Source organism: Lactuca virosa, chromosome 2, assembly GCF_052849685.1.
Source record: "Lactuca virosa cultivar CGN04683 chromosome 2, Lactuca_virosa_CGN04683_v6, whole genome shotgun sequence".
Lineage (NCBI taxonomy): Eukaryota > Viridiplantae > Streptophyta > Magnoliopsida > Asterales > Asteraceae > Lactuca > Lactuca virosa.
The window spans coordinates 38,900,182-38,917,668 of record NC_136427.1 but is presented as its reverse complement, the minus strand read 5'-3'; the positions used below and the strand labels follow the sequence as shown (position 1 = coordinate 38,917,668).

Below are 17,487 nucleotides of genomic sequence, written 5' to 3'. Positions count from 1 at the left end.
AGGTTTCAAAATTAATTAAAAGAAAAAAGAAGCAACTTCTTGGAAAATCTACAGGTGATAAAAAAAATATCTTAAAAAAACTATTAACTTCTTGGAAAATCTACAGGTGATAAAAAAATATCTTAAAAAAACTATTACCATTATCCAATGTTTAATTCTTTATTGACTTCTTTTAAACACAAAACCAAACATCCCTAAAAACAATTTCTTAAAAGATTTCTCATAAAAATTGACATATAATCCCCGAGAGGGCTTAAAAACCATCACAAATCCCTTTACATTTTCCTTCCCTTATCAGTCTCTCTCTATGGACCCTATGACGGATATACCGCCGATGACCACCCACCTCGCCGATCACGTCTCAGACCCTCCTCCGACGCTGCGTCCTACCCAAACCCACCCTCCTTACACCGAGGTAACAATTCTCTCTCTCTCTCTCTCTCTCTCTCTCTGATGCATCTTCTTGAACAGTTGCTTAAACTATTTTATGAATTTCTTTCGTTTTTTTAACAGATGATAACAGAGGCAATTACTGCTCTAAAAGATAAAGATGGATCTAGTAAACAAGCGATATCTAAATACATAGAGAAAGAGTACAAGAACTTACCTCCAACTCACTCAATCCTGTTGACTCACCATCTGAAACGTTTGAGGAACGAGGGTCAGCTCATAATGGTCAAATACTCTTACATGTTTCCTCCCAGATCTGATCAATTTCAACCTCCTACATCCACCGATTATCATTCAACATTCGGTTATACTGAAACTGGTGATGCTAATCATGCTACTGATGTAAATGCTCCTACAATTTCACCTCCTGGTTCAACGAAAAGGAAAGTCGGTCGTCCTCCCAAAAATAGATCTGATTCGGGAATAGGGGTACAAACTCAGATGCCGAATGTACAACCATATGATGCAGCTCCTCCTCCTCTGTCTTATCAACCTCAATATCAATACGATGTCGGTGTCGGCGAAGATCTTCCCGTTAACCATGGCTCCGGTTCGGATTTTCAAGGGAATGCTAATGCTACAGCGGGGTCGGAGCCTCTTTTTGCTTCACTAGGATTGGGCGACGACGGTGGTGCAGTTCCATCGGTACCACCGCCACCACCGACTGAAAACACAGCGGCTAAAAAGGGGCGTGGTCGTCCGCCGAAAGTGAAGAAGGGCGTTGGTAGACCGAGAAGGATTGGAATAGGGCCGGTGACTGTGCCGTTGTCTGGAAATGTGTTGGCGCCAAGAAGAAGGCCGAAGAGGGCTGGAAGACTAAATGTGGGTGGTGTTAACGGTGGTGTTGTTGAGAGTAGAAGATCTGGTCGGCCTTATGTCAGTAGGTTTGGAAGATTGACCGGAAAACCTCTCAACAAGCCTAGCAATGTAATTGATTTTCCATTTTCATCTCCATGATTCCTTCTTGTTCTTTTTTTTTTGTTCTGTTTCTGATTGAATACTTGGTTGTGATGTGGCTTCTGGAGTGCAGGTTGGACGTGGAACGGCGGTGATAGTGACGGATCCACGACAGCTTGTGGTTTATCAAGAATTGAAGACTAAATACGAGCTTCTAGTAAGTCACAAAGTTGAACACAAAATTATTTCTCAATGTACACTAACTAAAATAGCTTATAAGGTCGTTTATAAAAAAAAAAAAATAAGCCAGCCTCTTTGACTAGTTTTGAAGAAAAGTAAAAAAAAAAAAAAAAAAATACAGAAACTCACAAAGTTGCTTCACACACATTTTATCAATTTTAGCCATATAGTTATTGTTTTTTGTGATTATTATAATAGTAGTTATGTGGCTAAATTGATTAAAAAAAATAGTATTTTAGCAGTGAAATTGATGAAATGGGTAAAGTAGGCTGTTATTTTTTGTATAATGCATTGATATTGATATCAAAACTATTGTAATTGGGAAAAATGTTTATTTTCTAATGGTAAAGAAAAGTATAATGGATTAGTGACTTCATTAAATAGTTACGGGATTAAATCAATAAAATTCTGAAAGTCCCAAGTGTTTTTTTCTATATTTGGACCTATTAATTAAATATGATTACAAACAATTATCACCAAAAATAACAAGGCCAAATTCTCTAACAATGGTTTCTTTGAAAAAAAAAAAAAATACAAACTCTCAAGTGTTTACAATAGAAAAAGTTGTCAAAGTCGAGTGTGACTTTAATGAAATTTCCGTACTAAACTTTAACACTTTAATGAAAAAGTTATCAAAATTTCCCATTTATTTATTTATTTATTTATGCATTTTTCATGTACTTACCTTGAACCAAACCATTATCAGCAATCGAAAGTGAAGCAATTCGCAATTGCGGTCAAGCCATGCATCGATCCCAACTACGGGTCCGTTGCATTACAAGCATTGCAAGAGCTCGAAGCTCTAGCCGGGGCAGATACCAATGCACCATCACATGTTCAAACCCCAGAACCGGAACCAGTACCACAACCAGTACCTTTTTAGCAACATCTTTGGGCTTGTAATTTTATGAATGTAGTACTAGTAGTAGTAGTAGTGATGTTTACTGACACCTGTTTGTTAGGATCTCTGTTGTATAAATGTTGTAGGGCGTTGAATGGCTTGTTGACATGTGTTTGTTGAGCCATGGAAAGAGAGAGAGGATATGACATGTAGTTGTTGAAGTTTAATAATGAGCCAGGAAACATGTGTTATGTGTTATGTAATGTAATGTATGAAACTATTTAAATGTTTGTTTTAGCAATAAATGTTTGTTGGAGGGGTGATATGGTGGTGTTTGTATCGATGAAGAGATGTGGTGTTTTATAAAAAGTAAAAACATTAGGTAAATTTGATTCAACATGGCATTAGTATTGATTAATGTTATTTTAATTTGTTGATCGTTATTATTGAATGGTTGATATGGATTTTGTTTTATATCTGGCCATAAATTAAGTTCAAAATTTTCTTAAGGTGTTGGAAATGTACAAAATTATATGTTTTGATCTATTATACAACCAGTTTAATCGGTCTTATAATACTAGCTTTATTAGTATTTAAAGTTACAAAAATTCAATTTGTTCCTTAATCTTATTTATATTAGTGGTAGTTTTGCCTATCAAAGTAGTTGGATGAAATGATTTTATTAAAAAAAAAATCCGGTTATAACATGTCAAAAGCCTGGTTAGGCCCTCTGCCTTGTCAAAAGCATGCCGGAATGATTTCTGTATACTATTTAATTCTTTTGTTAGCTAAATTATTTATATATGTAATGTAAACCAAATTGCTTATTTATGTTTTATGTTTTGTGAACTAATTTGAGGTATCTTATTAAAAAATACATTTTTATTCTTTGAAGAATAAAATCATTAAAATATAATTTAAAGTTTAAAATACAAGATCATAAATAACAATGAATATAGCACAAGTCATTAAGTTTATACTAAAATTCTAATTTGATACTGATTTTTTTGCCTCAAATTTGACACTGTTTATTACAATTCTGACCACTTGACCAATCAAACCAGATGTATGTTGGCATCGATTTTGATGACGTGACATGCTGATATGAAGTGTTATGTCATCAAAACTAAACAATTATTGGAAAAATGATGATCAATTTGGAACAAAAAAAAAAAAACCAAGTGTCAAAAAAGTAAAAACTTGGTGTCATAATTGAAAAAAAAAGACCAAAAATATGGAGTTTTGGTTGGCCACAACGTGGTGGGGGAAGACACCACTGCGGGGCCTCACCCATAGGAAACGCGCCTTCATTTTGAGTGCCACGACGTAACAGGGTATTGGACATGGTGTGGCGGCTGTCTGCATGCAAAACCCTAAGATCCGAGATTAGTGCCCTTATTTAAGGGATGTGATGGCTAGGGTTTACACACCCACAACCTCCATCATCTCCCTTTCATCCCAAGCAAACCCTAGTCTCCATTTTTGTATTCTTGAAGCTTTTGCGGTGATTTTTGGTGCCTTAAAGGAGAAGAAGGTGTACATTGAGTATTGATCCAACAAGCAAGCTCCTCCTCCACATTCTAGAACATATCCTGGACCATTGTGAGTCTTTAAGTTCCAATATTTATGTGTTATGCTTCTATAGCAAGGTTTTATGCATTGTTCTTCATGTTTGGGTTAGTTTGTATGGTTGGATTTCCTAAAGTTGGCAAGTTTATGGATCTTTGAAGTACTTTTGAAGTTTAGTGTTCCAAATCTGAATAATGAATGAGTTTTGGTTCCATGCATGGGGTTTTGACCTCATCCCCCCCCCCCCCCCTTTTTGACCTAACCAAGTTCAATATATGCATTAGACATGCATGTCCATAATGCAAGGGTTTTTATGAAGCTAATAGATGTTACGAAGCTTTTTGCAAGAGATGAGAGTGTGGCTTAATGGATTAAGGGTTTAATCCATTAAGTGGTCCAAAAGTAGTTCCTACGATGTGGCATCTTGCTCACCGTGTCGTGGAGGAAGAGTTCTTTGTGACTGATTGTTTGGGTTGCTTTCACAGCGTGGTGGCATGCTTGCCACGACGTGACGGCTGGTCTACTTGCGATTGTTTCGTCGTGAAGCTGTCACGACATGGCCTGTGGGTGGCCATGACGTGGTGGCTAGCTGTTGACTTTGACCATTGACTTTTGACCAAGTTTGACTTTAGGTTAACTTGAGGGTTTTGTGTTGTAGATTAAGGATCCGGTGCTTGGATGTTGTATATGTGACTCACAATACGAGTTCTTGGATTCTTATGAGCTGTGTTGTTTATTTGCTAAACTGCGAGGTGATTTTCTCACTATACTTTGTACTGCAGTATGTATCATTGTGTGTAGGATGTTGTTATGTTGTAGTGATCTGTTAGACTGGTAGATATGCTATGATTTCCTGTATTTTCTTGCTATTGTTTATGTCCATATGTCAACATATTGTGGTTGGGTTGAAGTGGTCATGTTTTGTGTTGTAGGCCAAGATACCCGGGCGGTCCAGATGTACTGTAGGCCTTACGAGGAGGTCCAATCAGATTGTGGGCCCAAGGGAGTGATCCTGTAACACCGGTTCCCAGGTAATTTTCTTCAAGTTTTAAATATTTTGTTATTTTGCATGAAAGGCCATTACGTTGGGCGTAATTGAGGGTTATGTGGGGCGTAACTATTGAAGACTTGGACACGAGGTTTCTTTTGAGTATGTTGGGTATACCTAGAGTATGTTGGGCGTACTCGTGGCAGAGGAAAACCCTAATTTTAGGGTCTTGGTCCCTATTTAAAGACCTTAACCCCTTGGAAACCCTTCTTATCTTCAGCCTCCATCCTCTAAACCAGTCCCCTTGAAACCCTAGCCCCATTTGTGAGATTCTTGATTTTTTGAGTGATTTGGAGTGTTTTTGGTGCATATTGAAGAAGAAGGAGCTCATTAGAGAACTGTTGGTTGGCTTGGAGCTTTTAGACTCATAATTATCCAGGAGATATTAGGAACACCGTTTCACAAATAACATCATTCAACAAGTAAGACCCAGCTGGTCAACATGCATACACTACTACATAAGTAATACAGTGAAAAGACTCACCTTGCATATAACAGCTAGACACAACAACTCACACACAGAGTAGACAGGTACAACGAGTCACCTAACAACAATAAAGAAATACCCCTTCCAGTATATACTCTAAAACCTAATTCTGACCAAAAGTCAACCAATGTCAACGTCAACATTCATCCTCCTACGCCCTGCATACAAGCTGCTCTACGCATGACGTAGAGCTCTAGATAGAGACGGGCCAAAACTAAGCTAAGATCAGTGTAGGGGATTTACGCCTCGCATAATAGCCTGATTGCCAAAAATTCCATTAAGCTCTTAATACAAAAAGTTAGCTCCTCAAACTTCCAGATATGAACCAACGGATCTAATGGATAAAGTCTTTGACTTTATCCATTTGCGTTCCATCAATGAGCAATAAAACCAAACCTGAAGTCCGTGAAGTACACTAATGCTAAATGTCTCATGCATGGGATAGATGAGAGTGATCAAGCTCTTATTTTTATGATTCAACAACCCTAAGAACATTAGGAAATGGTCTTCAAATGGTATAGAGTAAATCATACTCATAAGAACCAAAGTTATAGGACAAAAAGCATATAAACCCATGACTAACTAGATCTAGCATGAAAGAATACCAATATGAGAACTTTATACCTTCTAGATGTGGACAACAAGATGAAGGATCTGGATCTACAAGGCTTGGAGCTCCTAAATGCTTTTCCAATGATCTTCTCATTTAAGGATACACATAAGAACACTCTAAGACCTCAAATCTCTCACAAAGCAACTAGTATTTCGAAAGGACTAGACAAGAAGGGTGGAGGTTGGGCATGAAGAGGCCCTCTAGGAGTTAGAGCCTTTAAATAGGCTCACAACCATAGGAATTAGGGTTTTGGTACTACGCACCTACGCCCAACATAGGTCATTAAGTCCCTACATGCATTCTTCCTCCTACACTTAACGTAAGTAGCTATCCTACACCCAATGTAGGACGTATAAATGTCATAAAAGACCAATTTAACCTTGAAAACTCATACATGTGGATACGGGTACGGGTGTTACAAACACTATCTTTTTATGGCGAGATTATGCTAATAAGGCTTACAATTAACATTCTTTGGTCTCTTGTATCAATAATAGAAAATTGATCGTCAATGTGTAGTCCACCTTTCTAGTTGCCAAGAACCACCATGCTACCACTACTATCGCTAAATAACATATATTCCACAACAAAATTTTCCTGCAAGCTCAAAGGCCTCTTGCACTGTAACGCCTGCAGATTCGGGATAGTCAATTTAGAGACAATGAGCATCAAAAATGAGTTTTTTATGGAAGATTATTTAGAAGGAGTAATCTTAACCAAGTTTTAAAATATTTCACAAGGGTTCCGTACATATAAAGAACGCCGAAATCCGAGTTATAATGAAAAAGTTATGGCTCGTCGAAGTTTCGCGACAAAACCGTCACGACACTGCGCGACGTAAATAGTGAATTTACGGTAGATGACTTTTTAGCCTTAGAAATCTAAACAAAATTTATAATATATGTTAAACCGAGAGTGTGCATAAAAAGAACGCCCAAATCTGACTTCGTATGAAGAAGTTATGATTTTTCTAAGATTTGGCTTAGCAGTGCATAGCCCGAAACTCGAATTTTAGATCGAGCGGTTTTTGGCCAATGCGACCTAAATGAGAATTGAATATCTCATTAATAGGAACTCAATGACAAAAAGACAGACGAAAACAGAGTCCGTATGTAGAAGTTATGAATTTTACGCGGTCATTTAACAGTATAATCTCCTCATACTGTTAAATTTAAAATAGGTCGGGAATTAGCCGATGGATTCAAAAGGAAATTTGTAGATCTTATTTTTACCTACACGTTCATATAAAGAACGTCGAAAACGGAGCTCGTATGCGAAAGTTATGAATTTTTGAAAATTGGTTGTTTTACCCCCTGTGTCCGATGCCACGTGTCAGCACTAGGCTTTGCCTTGATGCCCAAGCCAGCTCACGGAGTGAGCACTAATGTCTCACGACATGAGAGGCCTCTAGGCAGCCTATAAATAAGGTCGCACCTCTCATTCATTCCTCACACCTTACCCTTTCTTCCTTCACTCTAAACACTCTCTAATACCCCCTAACCCCCCCCCCCCCCCCCCAAAAAAAAAAAGCCTATGGAACCTCCCTAGCACGAGGCGGAAGCCCCGGAGCTCCCGACGGCTCCGAGAAGAAGAACTTTCGGCTCAGAAGTTCTGCCCCCACAGAGCCCGGTTTCCAGCAAACCTCGTTGTAAGTGAGCTACGCCTACCCTATCTTTAGTATAGCATATGTTTAAATATAGTAATGTTATTAGGACCTTATAATAAATCTTTGGGCTATTATTATGAGTTATATAAGTGTCGTTATAATATCTTTTTAACCACTCGCGGTATGGGGAATCCGGTTTGAAGGGCCGCTTGGGTTGCTGGATTCAGAAGTGTTTTATGCTAAAATGATCCTGCCCTCCGGTGTTTCATGTCTAGCCCCTGTCTGTACATAGTGGGTGAAAAGTATTGTGTTAACGCTTATATAACATTAATAATAGCAAGACTATTAATTAGTCTCGGTGAACATTAGACTAAACTGTAGTGGTAATGATACTAGGTTTTGTCAAAGGAAATTGTTTTAAGTAAACGAAGTATGTCCGAGTTCAGAATCACCACCTTATCAGGTGAGTGCATAGTTACTTTCATCTTACACATAGATATGAAGTATTTTATATAAATTACATGCTACATGTGCATATTATCTTTTTACTTGCTATCTATGCTGGATGAACGATTTTATACATGTTTTAAATGATTTAAACTGTATATGTATTTTATATCTACAAAATATGTTGGGTAAAACATGGGTAGATGAAATATGAGTTGGATGATGAGATGAGAGGTAATATAGACCATGAGATAAGGGTGAGAGGTGAACCGTGAGAGAAGCCTTTTACCCAAGTATTGGCCCCGTCATCTAGCAGAGTATGGATGACAACCACAGACTATTCTATACAGTCCAATGGAACACTTGCAGGCTTGTAACCTGTAGGTGTAGTGAATGAGATATTCACTCGTTGTACTCTAAAAACCCATTGACATGTATTGCGAGAGGAGTCTCGAAAACGATATTGTTGATAAACGAGATTAACCTTGGCGACTATGAGACTTAGTGCCTAAACCCTAGCAACTATGAGACTTAGTGCCTAAACCCTGGAGACTATGAGACTTAGTGCCTAAACCCTGGCGACTATGCGACTTATTGCCTGTTATATAAACCCTGGCGACTATGAGACTTAGTGCCCAAACCTTGGCGACTATGCGACTTAGTGCCTGTTGAGTAAATCCTAGCACCGATGGATTTCGTGCCTATTCCTTAGGATAACCCTTAGAAATAAATGAGCAAGGAACAACTGATTCTTAGGGTAGAATAAAGAAGATAATGGGGATGGGTAATTGGGTTTATTGTTTGATGTTTAAAGATAATAATTATATTATTGTGGATTGAAAACCCTATGTACTCACTAGGTTTCCCAACCTGACCCACTCAAGCTTATTTGTATCACAGGTGTCGATATGAAGTCACATTACACTGAGAGATTACGGAGATATAAATCATTAGTGATAATGAATGTAAGTTCTGTTTATGCTTATGTTTCTGTATTGACGATGACATCCCAAATGTTTTAAAATGAATAAAAATACATTTCTTCGAAAATGCTTTGATAACGTATTTATCATGTTTTTGATGGGTTTTGAGCATTCTAACACTCCTATGGTGTACATGCAACCCTATAAACCTTGGATCTATGTTTTCTCTATTATACATGCAAATATTCAATATTCCAAGGTTTCATCCTAACTAGCATAATATGAACCAACTATACTACAAAAAGCCTAGTTAAATGACATACCTTTTAATGAAGCTTGAAGTCTTGAACTTTAAGAGCTTAGCCCCAATAGTGTGGAAGCCTCAAGTGGAATCACAAATCACCAAAAAACCTTGGAAATCTTGAGAGAATAGTAAGCACACTAGAAATTGGCCCACTCTTGTATCCTCACACACTAGTCCCATTTCATGTGCCAAAGACCTCTTTATATAGTATGGATGATTAAGGTTTCATCCATGTAAACCCTAATACCCATGACCTTTCATTTCCATAGGATCCATGGGTTAAAAACTCCATGGAATATCCATGCAAGCTTAGCCCAACCTAAATGAACTTGGCCCATACTATATATAAGAGTCCATATTTAATTAGTTCCTTTTGATCACTAAATTAATTCTTGATCAATACTAATTAAATAATATGATTCCATATTAATATATTAGAAATTATAATATATTAATATAAATCATAAACATACTATTCTCAAAAGACTATCCATATAAATTGTTCCGGTGAAGTGCAACCTAAATGGACCATGCAAATCGGGTCAAGTACATACCAATTATAGTTATGGACATAGACACTAATCCAAAAGTCTCCCACTTGGATAAGTCTAAAACTATTATTGCGTATGACTCTGCAACCCGACTAGCAATCGTAGCTCTTAAAATCCGTTGTCGAACTCTGAACAAATCAATGACGCGTCCATTAGATAAGGGATCATATATTCCTCCATTCTAGATATCATATGGACTGAGACATGGATTATAATCATTCTCTCTGTCCATTTGTTGTTTCCCGATTTGCGATTTATGACGACCGACTAATTGAACAAATCAAATCAGTCCAGGCTTGGCCAAACACTTAGGGGTGTCATCACTAAATCATCGAGGGCCCCACATATATCGTTTTTATCCCTACAAGGGTAAAAGGAATGGATAAACTTCGACTCATATGCTTGTTCTACTACTTGTTGAATCATACACAAAGGCACATTTTATAACATCGAGTTACCAATGCGTTTTCGTACAATCGATGTATAAACAACTCATAGGAAACAACTCATATCTCTAGGTTTGAAGAATATAAAATATTATCGTCTCATGATCACTCGTGATAAATCCATGAAGTGAGTCAAATGAGCGTGGGTTTAATCCAATACTCAGAACTTATGAGCACTCATGAATGTTGTACCAACTCTTGCTATGTCCAATACCTTAGACATCTACAAACCAACTTCATGACAGTCTTGCCTTAATACCTACTTCCAACGTATTATCGATTGTGGATGGTTTGATTAGTCATTCAGGAAGAATGACCTAATTATTCTGGAAGTTAAAACATGCAAAGTGAAACACAAGAATAATCGAATCCAATATGGTCTCAGAACTTATGAATATAAATAGAACACCTTTTATTTATCACCATATTGATTACACATTATTCATCGTATAATGTTTCAAATTTATCAACTTAATACTTGAATTAAAACTATAGTTATCCCATGCTCCAAACATGTACACTATGTTTTTCTGAACACTAGTCATGCCATACACGAAGTATGCACACTTTGTTTGTCTAGGATCTTTACTTTGTGGGATAGATCGATTGAACATAATTCCAATGATTCTCATTTCACAATCCCAAATCCTTACCACAAATGCAAGAATTCCAAATTCCTGCCATTTACCGAAATCTGTTAGATTCTAAACTTATATGCATTGATCCTCTCGTAATGACTATGCACAAAGTCACAATGACTTGTCAACAGACATTACAGAGTATTCCAATGGAGATCATTCGATGGAAATGAAGTCTCAAATTCAAAGTACAATGCTTTGAACATTCTTCTTGCATTAAGTTTCCTAATCTTACACATATCTAATGAATAACTTCCACCTACGAGAACATTTCCACATTCCCATTTTGACTATCACTTCTGAACAAGAGTTGCCTCTTTTCAGAATATGTCAATATGGTCCTCTCCAAAAATTTACATCATACTTCCAACTGTTGTGACATCCCCATTTTCATGGCCAGAAAAGACCGATTTTGTTTATGCTTGTTTGAAAATCAGAGTACTATTTTTACATAAAAGTGTTGCGGAACTTGTCCCCAAAATATAAATATGATAAAGATTTATCAAAGCATTTCCTTAGAAATGTATTTCATTAAAAAGACTCGGGATGTTATGTTCGATACAGATCAAAAGCATAAACAGTACTGATGAGAATAAATCTCAGATCGATTATATCTTTTACAGGAAAAATATGAAGATCAAACAAAACAAACACAATAATAATATGAACACAGTATGGAATCAACGTTATGCTTATGATTCAAATATAGTCACGCCTCAACAGAGCTCGATGAAGAACTTCCACTGTAGAGGCGAGCTAGGGTTTACAAAAACTCAATGAGAAAAATAATGAAAGCGTTAATCACAAAGACTGCATGCATGCAGTTTAAATACTAAACCCTAGAATAAAACATGCACGGTTGGACAGGCCCAAATCGGCAACCAAAACTGGGCTAAGGACCGAGCCCATGACGCAACACTATAAGCCCAACAATCTCCCCCTTTGCGTCAAATGAGGCGAGAGACCATTTCCTTTGAGTAGGCTTCACAGTCTTGACAACCTTGAACAGCCGAGGGATGATTGCAAGAAGTGTCTGCCGAAATTGAATGTACCATCTCAGCATATCAGTAAATATCTTCTTGTCGGCTGCTGTGTTCTGACTACACCTCTGAATAATCTCCAAAATATGCTCCAAGCAAGCAGTTGAGAAGAGGTGTTTGTCAACAAGAGCGAATAGACATTTCTGACCTTCGCCCCTGATAAACATCACTGTGTGATACTTTGAGTCAATTTTGCCCTTGACCATTGTATTGACATCGCCTGCTCTGCCCATCGGTTTGGTCGTGGTTCGCTTGTGAATGGCAGAGGCGATCTCTTGGTCCATTTTCGCTACTTCATGAATGTAGCAAACAAGAATTCGCTTGATATGGTCTATTATCGGCTGATACTCCTGAGGATTAGACAGCAGAATGTTGTTGAGGAGTATCCAGTCGTGAGGGTTAAGGTTCGGTAGATCAGCCAGGGAAAAGTTATGAATCGAGCCTTCAGAGTCTCGAGTCACTTTGAATTTGACGTTGACAAATTTCCCAGCTGAGTAAGGTTTCAGCACCTTGACAGTAGTAATTTTCTGTAAGCTCCATGTCAGGTACTGTGGCTGAGCGAATTCCAGATAAAACTCCAACAGATCCCGATCTACCTTCGGGTCCGGAGAGGGAATAGGAACAGTGGAGTTGAAGCAATGGAAGATAAATGCCTTTCGAGTGATTGACATATCAAATTGAGCGTCGTTCGAGTTTTCAAGGCCGAACGACATTACAGGTTCTAGCCAATGAGTACTCGGTTCATCTATAGCTTCTCTCTGGAGCGAAGTAATGGTCCATTCAGGAAAGAGTGACTTCTTTTTCTCCAAGAGCTCCTTTTCTTTCTGCTTCTTTTCAAGCTCAACTGATTCCCTCATAAGCTTTTCTTCAAGCTCCTTATCAGTCATTTTAGTCTTCTGAAAAGGGTTAGCGGGATCAGTGCTGAAAGTATCTTCAATATCATCATCATCAATTTCATCATCTTCTCCAATTTTCTTCTTCTTCTTGTCTCTATTACTGACCGAAGCTTCATGAACCTTCGGTGCAGCAGTTGATTTCGGTTCAGGAGGAGGTTGAGTTTTTGCTACCTTCTCTCCCCCTTGTTTCGGCTGGACACCAATCACCGAAACACCCTCAATACGACTAAGGATGTCCAATGCAGGCCTGAGTTTGTCAGCCAAATGCCTTCGGATGGTAATGGTTATGATGGGATCATGGGCTTCAAGGAGGTGAAGTAAAATGGAGTGAACATCACCAGCAGAGCTTCGTATAACCTCCCTCTCAGCTTTCAAATCATTGAGTTCAGCTGTGGCAGTGCGAAGCTTGAGGTTCTGCATCTTCAGCTGAGAGGTCCTTTTGTCGAGCTCATCCATGATACGATTTTCCACAGCCAACTCCGCCTCCAATTGAGTCAATCGATTATTAACATTATCGTGCAGAGTGGCATTGGCAGCTTCGATTGCTTGTCGTACAGCTTCAAGGTTGGACCGTTCAGCTTGAAGAGAACGCCGAAGGTTATCAACCGAAGCGTTCACAGTTTGAGAGTTCTTCTGAGCAGCCGCCTGCAAATAATCTAAAAATAAGTGAGCCTCAGAAATTAGTTTATCGACTTTGGCAGTCGCTTCTTTGCACTCCTTTGTGGAAGCCTCAACGGCAAGGGAGGCTTTCTGGCATTGAGAAGTGGAGGCGTCTATAGCCTTAGCTGCAGCAGTAAGGGAGGCATTATGTTCTTGGACAACAGAGGAGAACAATGCCTTGAGAGCAGCATCTGAATAAGCCCCAGAGGAAGAGGAGGAAAGCAGTTGATCAAGTTTGTCGTTGACTGCTTTGAGATGACGCTTGGTAACAGGTTCATCGTCGTCTTCATCACTTTGTACACGGTAAGGACTGAAATAAGTGGAATCAAATTCCAAGTCCTCACCGCCTAGAACTGGGGTGGTGTCAGTAGATGGGGTAGGTGATAAGGGTTTGGTAGTGGTAGGAGGTTCGGTTGTTACTGGTGGTTCGGTTGTAACAGGTGGGGTGGGAGCTGTAGAATGAGCCCCTGTAGTAGTGGTGGTAGTGGTAGTGTCTGTGAAGATTGGAGCAGGGATGGGAATAGTGGTTGATGGTTGAGAGGTAGGGATAGGAAATATTGGAGGGATGGATATTGGGATGGTAACGGGTGGAGGAGAAGGAGGTTGGGAACGAACTGGAATTTCTGGGGTAGGCGAGCGAGGCGGGGTATCACCACGACCCGAAGCCTCATCATCAGAGCTGTCGCTTTCAGATTCTGAAGGAGCAGTATATTTGTTTTGGGGAGGAACATACTCTGAGTCTGAATCGCTTGAAGATTGGAGTATGAGTCTCCGAACGGGCTTCTTTTGTTGCTTCTTCTTAGGTTGTGAAGGAGCAGCCTTGTCTGATTTTCGCTTCTGGGGGTTTGACCCTTGGTTGGTTTAGCGACATTCCCTTCTTTCTGGGTTTCGGTTCGCTTTCCCCTCTTTGCTGGCTTATCAGCCTCTTCAATGGAGCGAACCATGGCTGGCGTGAGCTCCCTTGGACCCGAAGAAGGAATCTTCTTGTATTGTTGCAGAACAGTGCTTGCTGCAGACACACAGGCAAGCATGGTGTCAGGGATGGATCCAATGAAGGAGAACTTAGTGGGATCTGTGACGATGATCTTGGTGGTATGAAAGGTGGCGATGGAGGAGAGAAGAGAGTCCGCCATGATTGGAACGTGGAGACGATCCATAGCCCATTTGGTGATGATAGACCAGTACCTCCCACAGGAGATCTCTGAGTGTCTTGATGAAGAAACCAAGCTTTGAACCAGTTGTTGCCAGATGATGGTTCCATAATCCAAATCTATCCTGTGATATAGACGATAAAGCACAGTCATAAATGACTTGCTTGCTCCATCTGAGCCGGCGCTTCGCTCAGAAAGTCCTTTGAACAATAGAGTGAATAGGCCATTCCATTGAGGAGGAAGGCAGGACTTCTTGAACTTGGTAATGGTGGCTAGGGTTTCAATGTACCCCATTTGATAAAACATTGAGAACAGCTGACCAGTAGTGATCGATTCAGGGTTTACCAAAGTTGGTTCTTGAGAGAGACCAATTAGGGCACATAAGCGGTTCTTGGAGATGGAAGTCTTCTCATTGTGGATTTCAAAGTGAATCCTCTTAGCAACCTTGTCGTAGTAGGCAGTTGAATAGATGAGTGAGAGGCAGGACATGGGAACACTTTCAACTTTTGACAGAGCGTCGACAAGAGGCGAGTATTTGAGACACTCGACGACATACAGCATGTAGGGTTCATAGATGAAAGGAGTGAGATCGATGATCAGGTTTTGTTGAGGTTTGATGGTGAGGAGGGTTTGGTGAACAGATGTGTCGTGAACTGAAGAGGAGTCTGCCATTGGTGAAGCTTTGAGAGGAAGAAGGTGAACAGTGAGAGAAATCGCTCTTTGCCTTTGAGAGAGTATGTAAGTGATAAAAGGGTAAAGTGGAGCGTGCCTGATCCTTTTATACGTACTAGTAGGAGAGAGAAAAATCCGGCTGATATCTTGGATTTATTTGAAACCGTGCCTGATGTGACGGAGTGAACAGTTATCATACCCGATGATGACGCAGGAAAGAGAAAGGACGTTTCCTTTTTACACGCCATTCCATAAAAAGTGCTTTTTCAAATCGTCAAAACGATTGGATAACTGCTGAGTCAGCCTTAACTTTATCCCAAACGTCACCCCATATTTCACATGAATCGTCATTGCCTTTTAACTTTATCGATCATTGGAATACTTGAAGAGACAAGGCTGGAACAAGTAGAGCATCATTAATAGAACCAGATTTTGGAAAATCAAAGATTTTCGTGCATAGAGTGTAAAATAATAAAGAAATAAAGCAAACATTTTGCGGGTAGTGGTGATGTCTTGTTGAGACATAAAGCAAATGATTCTGGGCACGAATCTCTTCCTTCAAAGTCAAGAGAGACTTAAAAGTGCTTGTGTGGTTTCCCATTAAATAACGATCAATAACTTGTTAAGAAGTATTGAAAGGCATCTTTTTAATTAAAGCTTATAAAGGGTGGCTTTCGCTTCAATTCATGATTTCGATACTTGATATAAGACCGAAACTGAACGAAGTACTTGTGAGATCAATGTGATTTGTTGAACAAGTAGTTAGGGAAGATATGTATTGATTGTTGGATAGGTGAGAAATCCCAAAAAAAATTAACTGGATCCTTGGGGAAGAAAAGTTCTTGGTAATAGAAATTTTCAGAAGAATCACTCAAAATAAAAAGAGATTTCATTTAAAATTTGTAACGTAGTGATCATGTACCGTCAATTCATTAATGGTGTTGAATGGTGGGTTTCACTTAGTACATAGTGACACGAAACTAAGATCATGAACACAGATTTTTGTATAACCATAAACCTCAGTGGTAAATTCTGAGAGTCTCAAGGGTTATATTGGTGAGATGAAGTGTGATGAAGAAAAATGATAGAGGTGGTATGAGAAACAAATGTACCTCTGATATAAAAGAAGGACTAAGCAGAAAACTCTAAGCTCAATATGAGTAGAGTAAGGTAGCTCATGATTAGAGTGAATATAGCAGCCTAGCTTGGGAAAACATGATTTGTATGTATCATGTTATTAAGGCTTCACTCAAAATCTGTCGAGGCTTTAGTCAACATGCAGCAGCATGCTTCTAGGGACACGTAGAATGTGTATAGAAAAGAAATTATACCTTCTGGATCTTCATCATCGAGAGTAACACTTATGCAAAAGAAATCATTAGATTAAAACGAAAAATATTTTTGTATTTTGTGAAAATTGTTCAATTGAACGAAAAAGAGAAATATTTTTGGATTTTATGAATATAAAAAGAAGTATTTAAAAGAATGTACAAAGGAATACAATCAAAATGCCTTGATAAGAAAAAGAAGCGAACAAATTCAGAAGGACCGAACCCGAAATAGACCGAACGCTCGGTTCATTTCGGTTCTTGGTCAAGCTTCACCCGAAATAGACCGAACGTTCGGTTCATTTCGGTTCGCTCTATTTCGCTTCTTACCTTTATTTATGAAGAGCTTGAGCTTTGGAGTGGCCTCAGATTTTTGCTTCAAGAAGAACACCCATGTGAATCGAGAGAAATCGTCCACTATGACCAGAATATACTTGTTTCCACCAATGCTTTCAATGGAAGAGGGACCACATAGATCGATATGTAACAGCTCCAACGGTTCTATCACCTTTGTGTTGATAATAGAAGGATGACTTTGTCTACTCTGCTTTCCCATTTCACAGGCTGCGCATAGATGTTCTTTGTCGAATTTGAGAACTGGAAGACCTCGAACATGATCTCCTAAAACCAGCTTGTTGATATCCTTGAAATTAAGATGAGAGAGTCTTCGATGCCATAAC

At 39.0% G+C, this 17,487-nt stretch overlaps 1 protein-coding gene across 1 annotated transcript; it reads left to right on the top strand.

The window, feature by feature from the left end:
- The first annotated feature begins 243 nt into the window (after positions 1-243).
- Positions 244-2,751, top strand: LOC145159037 (uncharacterized). Its single transcript, XM_079077931.1, has 4 exons — positions 244-415; positions 514-1,377; positions 1,481-1,564; positions 2,294-2,751. Exons 1-4 carry the CDS (start codon positions 308-310, stop codon positions 2,468-2,470), a joined length of 1,233 nt encoding a protein of 410 aa, XP_078934057.1. The 5' UTR covers positions 244-307; the 3' UTR covers positions 2,471-2,751.
- The last annotated feature ends 14,736 nt before the right edge of the window (positions 2,752-17,487 follow it).